The 7,525-nt window shown below is 44.3% G+C and overlaps 1 protein-coding gene and 1 pseudogene across 1 annotated transcript; one reads left to right on the plus strand and one right to left on the minus strand.

The window, feature by feature from the left end:
- Nucleotides 1-1,767: 1,767 nt before the first annotated feature.
- LOC102850397 lies at nucleotides 1,768-2,357 on the plus strand (annotated as a pseudogene).
- Nucleotides 2,358-6,417: 4,060 nt separating this feature from the next.
- Nucleotides 6,418-6,847, minus strand: RAB42 (RAB42, member RAS oncogene family). Its single transcript, XM_006883432.1, has one exon. The coding sequence runs from the start codon at nucleotides 6,736-6,738 to the stop codon at nucleotides 6,418-6,420; it is 321 nt and encodes a 106-aa protein (XP_006883494.1). The 5' UTR covers nucleotides 6,739-6,847.
- Between the last annotated feature and the right edge of the window lie 678 nt (nucleotides 6,848-7,525).

Raw genomic sequence — 7,525 nt, forward strand, 5'->3', positions numbered from 1 at the left:
CGGGAGGGGAAAGAGACATTATTACGGGAAACGTGGAAGGTCAACAAAAGACCATTTAGTAAGCCCAGCCATACAACTCCATCATCCTCATCTGTCACCTGCAGAGCACCCCCGACAACTGGACAGCATTTGGTAAATTTATTTACTCATTTTAGTTTGTTTCATTTTTGTCTCTTTTCTAATATTATGTCAGCTCCAGGCAAACATACCTGTCATGGTCACTGTTGTATCCCCACATCCTGTAACATTAGATGCTTATTCAAAAATTTGGGAATAATGCCCATCAACAAACGAATGGATAGAGAAGCTGTGGTATATTCACACAATGGAATAATACGCTGCATTGAAAAACAAGGTGAGCTCTGGTGGCCTACTGGCAAGAAGTTGCACTGCAACCCCAGAGGTTCGCGGTTCAAATCCACCAGATGCTTTGCTGGAGAAGGAGGAACAATCTCCTTCTGTACCAGTCAGATCTGATTTGATGGTACACACACAAAAAAAAAAAATGAAAAAAAAGAAAAACAAGGAACTCATGCAATATTATTTAAAATGGGTGACCCTGGAGGACATTATGCTGAGTTATCTCAGCACAAAAGTAAAAAGTATCTCAGTCACAAAAGAACAAATACTGTATGGTGCCACTGTTGTAGAATGAGGCTGACATTAGGGTGGGGGTAAGACTGAGAAAAACTGGATCAATTATGTATACTGCATTGAAGCCGATGAGGGAGAGAACAGTTTAAAAGTAATATATTTTAGGGCATTATGATTTAAAAAACAACCTTGGAGAATACTACGTAACACTCAAGGGAGAGCTGGTGGCTTATTGGTAAAGTGTTGTGCTGCCAACTCAAAGGCATGCGGTTCAAATCCACCAACTAACTGTTCCATAGGAGAGAGATGGGCAGTCTCCTCCCATGCTATTAACCGCCTCTGAAAACCCACTGGAGGGTGAGCTATAGGTCAGTTCTGACTCAATGGCACCTAACAACAACAACAACTGAGACTTTATAGGATGGAGCAGAACTGCCCACAGGGCTTCTAAGGCAGAAAACTTTACAGAAGCAAACTGGCACATTTTTCTCCCATAAAGTGGCAGGTGGGCTCGAATCACAGACTCTTCTTGTTGGCAGCCAAGCACTTGCTCCACCAGGGCTCCTGATTCTGTGATACTGGTTACTGTTTTCTCAATGTGGCAGCATTTTCATGATTTCTATTCCCCTGGTTCTGTTTCTATTCATCTAGTCCTTTCTTTCTCATATTTGGTTTGTAGTCAATATAACTAATCTTACACAGTTGACTATTTAAGGGAGTACGTTACTCACAAATGATATTGTTTCCTTTATAAGCCAATCTATCATTTGGCTGAAAGTTGACCTCCAGAATAACTTAATTCTAAATTCAGAGGTTGTCTCAAGGGTTGGCTAGTCTTTATTGATAGAGCAGGTTTGGCCATTTTTTATGAACTTGAACCTTATTTTACATTCTTCTTCCATTTTATATAGGACCTTACAGTGTATCGCTGATCAGTAGTCGCAGCCAGGCACTATTTAATTTTTCTACTCTCTGGTTAGAAGAGATCATTAGTGAGATACTAGTGTTGTGGCCTTGTATCTGAGTTTCTGATTTCCTTTGTCTTCTTTTGCTCCATATGAGTAAAGATCAACAGTTGTATCTCAGATGCAAAAGTAGCAACCCCAGACGCTCCTCACCAAACTAGGATGTAGAAAAGTATCTTTATGAGCTGTGGCCAGGCCTGGCCCCACCATGGTGACCCTTGCTGAGCTGCTCGTGCCTCTGGCCACGCTGCTGGCTACAGCCTCAGGCTATTTCATTAGCCTCAAGGCTCACACAGAGGATTGCTTCTACAAGTGGGTCACCTTGCGCACCAAGATGTGCCTCATTTTTGAGGTGGCCAAGGGCGGCTTCCTGGACATCGGCATGGAGATCACAGGGCCTGACAATAAAGGGATTTATAAAGACGACTGAGAGTCCAGTGGGAAGTATACCTTTGCCACTCACATGGATGGAGTGTACAAGTTTTGTTTTAGCACTTGGATGTCCACCATGACTCCAAAGATTGTGATGTTCACCATTGACACTGGCGAGGTCCCTAAAGGACAAGACATGGAAAAGAACTCACCAGAACATGCTAGAAGAAATGATTAACGAGCTAGCAGTGGCAATGATAGCTGTAAAGCATGAACAGGAGTATATGGAAGTTTGGGAAAGGATACACAGAGCAATCAATGACAACACAAACAGCAGAGATCCTCTGGTCCTTCTTTGAAGCTCTGGTTCTTGTTGCCATGACCTTGGGACAGATCTACTTCCTGAAGAGATTTTTTGAAGCCTGAAGGGTTGCTTAAAGAAACCTTTTCTGATGATCCCAAAATCATAACTGTTTACCAGACCTCCTGGTCACAATAATGTCACTAGTTTCCACATGTTTATTTTCTGAGCTTTACTTTCACAGCCTCTGTTTGTTGGTGACTCGTAAATATAGAGGGAAGACACTGTTTTAGGAAAGTGGGCATCTGATTGGCGTCACTTCTTTTTGGAATCCTGCCTCCCTGAAACAGATCCTTGTAGAACACGGACTGTAGAAATGAAAGGTAGCAGTGTAGTCCGTTTAATCTCTTCATTGTTTTTATAATAACAGGCAGTTTGTTCCAGACATGGGCACAAAGCCTGACAGGACCTTCTAAGATGACCCCACTCTGGAACCCCTTCCTGTAATAAAGTCAGGATAGGTTCCTTCTGGTGATTTCGTAGAGCAGACAACAGTCTGAATGTTACCGTGTTCAACCAGGCCAATGACAGGATTCTACAATTGTGCACCATGTCACCATGAGGCAGGAATTTCATAGCCTCTTGATCTGACTTTTTATTTAAAGATTTGCCCAAACACACGCCAACCCCCTGCCCCTGAGTTTTTGCATTCAGCCTTAGGATTCAGTCACCTTTCACTGCAATTGATGACCAGCCGCTCACTGGCTGACCACTCTGGGCTCTGCCTGCTCTGTCAGTCTCTGTTCTTGAGCCCGTGCTCTGAGTGTTTCAGTGAACAGTGGCTTTCTTGTCTCTGTGTTGGCATGTCACCTTCTCCACTATTACACGTAGGAAGTGTCCTCTCACGTAATTGCAATAACCTAGATTTCTGATGCCAAAGGATTCAAGCTTCTTGGATATCTTGGATGGTTAAAGAGCCACTATTTCCAGCTTGTCAGTGGCATTTCGGACCACTGTTTAATTAGGGTACTAAACATTACTGTCTGTTCGAGGGTTTTGGTTTTTGTTCCTCTGGGCTTTTTCATTTTTGGAACATATGGATTTTGTTTTGTATAAAATGCAGTGGTTTCTCTTGTTCCCTGATGATGGGTTCAAAATTAAAGGCACATCTGGCTTTGGTGTGGGCTGATCCAGGATTATGTTGTGACTGATGTCTATTAATTACATCTACATGTTATTTATCTTCGCAAGGGGAAAACTACAAGTAACAAGTCTGATATAATTATTTGTTAAAGGTTTTCATGTTCAGGATAAACAATTTTTTTCAACCTTGGGTGGAAATACTTGCAGCAGTTTTTGTTGATAAGGGTGATAGGGTTTCACCTTGAGACAACTATTGCATGCCACATTATTTTGTTTGTGAAAACGTTTCAAAATGGAATTAACTGATAAAATTTAAAATTGTGTATCTAATATGCCCCAGGTTCCAGAAATAAACAATTATTTTTAAAAATAAAAACAAAAGCAAACAAAAAAGAACAGTATCTTTATGAACTATGCTATTCCATTTGACTAAATTTTCCCCTGAGACTATACCCCTAACCTTTCAAACCTAATAACTCAGTAAATAAGGTCACTTTCAAAGGTACGGGGGCGGGGGGCGAGGGGGCGGGAGACAAGGGGAGGGGAGACATAACTGTGCTCCCATTGTGTTTTAACTATTCATTTTAAATTGAAAGTAAAAAGGAAGTTAGCCACATTTCACTGAGAAGGAAACTGGAGGTTCAAGGAGACGAAGTAACTGCTCAAGATCACAAAGTGAATAATGTCATGCTCTTTCTGCTGTGCCAACTATCAGTGCCCACAGCAGCACACCTCCCAGCCACGTTACCGCTGCACCTGCTGAGATTCTGTCCTGGGTGTCCAAGGACATTCTTTGCCTGGTCATTCCCTAGGAAGTAGATTTTGAGATGGAGACAAGTATGCAGAACTTTGAGTATTAACATTATTATCTTTGAATGGATATCTGGCTGGGGGAGGCAAGGAAGGTGGCAGGATCGGGCACAGAGAGAATCTGGGCACAGGGCTCCAAAGCTGTTGCAATGACCACAACAGGCCACAAAGTGGTGAAGTAGGTTTTGACTTTTAGAGCTTGAAATCACACTTCAACCTCTTCATAGATCAACATTTGATATGGTTCCCCCTGAGCAAGGGTGTGGCCTGAGTGGGCTTCCCTTAGGCAGAAGGAGGTCTCAGAGTGCTGTAAACAGAAGCCAATCATCTGGTCTTAGGAGGGAGCTTGGTGGGGGTGGGACATCCTTCAGCCCTGAAGGAGGATCTTGGTCATTAACTGTCCATTGAGGATACAACAATGAAACTGTCCAATCATGTTCACCTCACTTCAGACCTAGTCCTGGGGCCTAGAGACGGGCAGTCTGCAGTATTAGTTTCATAGGTTGCTATAAAAAAACACCACAAACTGAATGGTTTGAAAGAGCTGAAATTTTATTTTCTCACAGTTTGGGACTAGAAGTCCCATTTACGTATGCTGTGACATGCTTCCTCATGCTTCCCTCAGAGAAGATTGTGTCTTTTCTTCTCCGCTTCTATTAGTCTCATGCTCTCATTGCTTTAGGTTTGCTTTAAGCAGTTGGAACCCAAAGGAAGGTCTTTTCCATTTGATTAACAGTCAGTTGTGGGCTGGTAGCTCTTTTTTATCTAATTAACAATCAGTCATGGCTATTTGGTCTTTTTTATTTAAGTCAGGTGTGGGCTATTTGGTCTTTTTTATTTCATTAACAATTAGTTGTCAACATCAAGAAAGCAAAAATTCTTACCACTGTACCAGTACACAAAATCATGATAGATGGGGGAAAGATTGAAACTACCAAGAGCTTCATCTTACTTGGATCCACAATCAACGCACTTGGTTCCAGCAGTCAAGACATCAGGAGACATATTGCACTGGGAAAATCTGAAGTTGGAGACGTCTCTAAATTATTGAGGAGCAATGATGTCAGTTTGAGGACTAAGATGTATCTGATTCAGGCCATGGTCTTTCTGATCACTTGATATGTATCTGAGAGCTAGACAGTGAATACAGATGACAGAAGCTGTGCTGTTGGAGAAGAGCATTGAACATCCTATGGACTGCCAAAAGAACAAACAAATATGTCTTAGAGAAAGTACAGCCAGAGTGCGGTTTGGAGGCAAAGACAATAAAGCTTCGCCTTGTATACTTCGGGTATGTTGCTAGAAGGGGCTATTCCTTGGAGAGGGACATAAAAAAAAAAAAAGGAAAAAAAAAAAAAAAGAAAGACAGAGGATCAGTGGAGAGAAAAACCCTCAGCTAGGGGGACTGACGCTGTGACTGACTCAATGGGCTCTACTGTGTCAGGAAGTGAGGATGGCACAGGATAGAACAGGGGTCTATGGGTTGTACTTGACTTTATAGCACCTAACAACTCATTGCTTTGAAAACGCTTTTTCACAAGGCTGTCTTCTGCTTTTTACAGTCACCACTCAGATTGGATTAGGACCCAGCCTACTCTAGAATGGCTGCAAATTAACATTTCCAAGCAAAGTCATTTTTCAGGAGTAAGGATATCAACCTACCCTTTTGGGGAGGAAACAATTCAATATACAATCTCTGGGTTTGAGGACACACCATAATCTCATACTCAGACTTATCCTTGTCTGAGGACCTAGAAGAGCTTGAGTCAGGCACTGGAATTCCCCCACAAACAATCCCTGCAGCACACCGTGCAGATGCTGAAGACTGAGTCCAAGGCCCGGAATGTTTCCAGAAATGGCTACATCCCAACCAACAGAAAGAGGGAGATTAGCATAGCTCTTGATTTTCAGCTCTCATTGCCCAACAGGCTCTGGCTAACCATAGCTCACCCAACCTCCATGTCAGGTGGGCTGGTCTTTCATGAACCCCATTTCACAGATGAGGAAACTCAGGCAGAGAACAGGAAGTCACACTCGGTCTCTTAGAGTTTTCTTTAGAAAGGGGCTGAGCTCCAGACTCCCAAACCCGGGGCGTGACAGTGTCATGCATTGCCAGCTTTAATCCTTTGCACCCACTGTGTCTGCCCACGCTCCCCTGCGAGTCCTAATGCCAGTCCCCATCCTATTAGGAGGTCTATTAGTTGGCACTGCTTTAACCCTTTCCTTCCCAAGTCAACATTGGCATGGGCCTGGGTGCTGCTTCCTGCTGGGGGGCCCAGGGCTCTGGGTCTTGTAAATGAGGCGGATGCCCCCCCAGTCTTCTTCCAGTTTGATGTCCCCCTGCTGTAGGGCTTGCTGGATGGCATCAGCGAGGATGTCAAAGGCCAGGTCCACATTGCTGTTGTTTCTGGCTGAGGTCTCCACAAAGGCCATGATGCCCAGGGAGGCGGCCAGCTCCTCTGCCTCCTGAGCCGAGACACAGCGGGCACTCTGCAGGTCACTCTTATGGCCAACTAGCAGGAAGACTGCCTTGTCTGGGCCCTGGCTGGCCATGACCTCCTGATGCCAGTCTCGGATGTGTTCGAAAGATGTCCTATTTGTCACGTCAAAGACTAGCAGGACACCCACCACATTCCGGTAAAAGGACCTGGTGATGCACCTGGTGGGGAGAAGGGGGGTGAGTTGGGACTTGTTCTTAACTCATTTCACACTGTGCTGTGTGTCTCTGTTTCTAGGGCTCTTCAGAGAAGGTAACAGTTTGATCCACATACTTTTCTCACAATTCAGAGTTTAGAGTCTTTTTCTCATTTTTCTAAACTTCAAAACTCAACTGAATTATCTCTTCCTTTGACCTCCCCCTTTCCATGCTCCTAGCCTGTCTCAGCATCTGGGCTGTTAAAATCTTCATGTTTCAAAGTCTCAGTCCCTTTCCCCACAAGGCCTGGATGTTCCTCCAGGATGGTCACTTGAGTGAGGAGGCCTTTGGGCTGTCAAGTCGGACCAGTGTCGTTAGGGAATGAATGACTGGAGTGTTGTTGTTAGGTGCCGCTGAGTTGAGTATGACAGCAGAGCCGAACCCAGTCCTATCTTGTGCCATTCTCATCATCTCTGACACACCTCGGTCTAAGGCTTCAGTCACTGTCATTCTTTCACTGTCCCCTCCACCTTTCAAAGCATGATGTCCCTTTCCAAGGAATAGGCCCTCCTAGCAACATGTCCAAAGGATTTGAGACTTCGACGGGAGTGGGGAGGGTCTGTAGCGACAGACGCAGGACAGAGCCCCCTGAACCCTTGGTGTTGCACTGTGAGGGGCGCTGGATAGGACGGCAACCCCCCCCCG

The sequence above is a fragment of the Elephantulus edwardii genome, unplaced genomic scaffold (genome assembly GCF_000299155.1).
Source record: "Elephantulus edwardii isolate Elephantulus edwardi_28Jun2011 unplaced genomic scaffold, EleEdw1.0 scaffold00028, whole genome shotgun sequence".
Classification (NCBI taxonomy): Eukaryota; Metazoa; Chordata; class Mammalia; order Macroscelidea; family Macroscelididae; genus Elephantulus; species Elephantulus edwardii.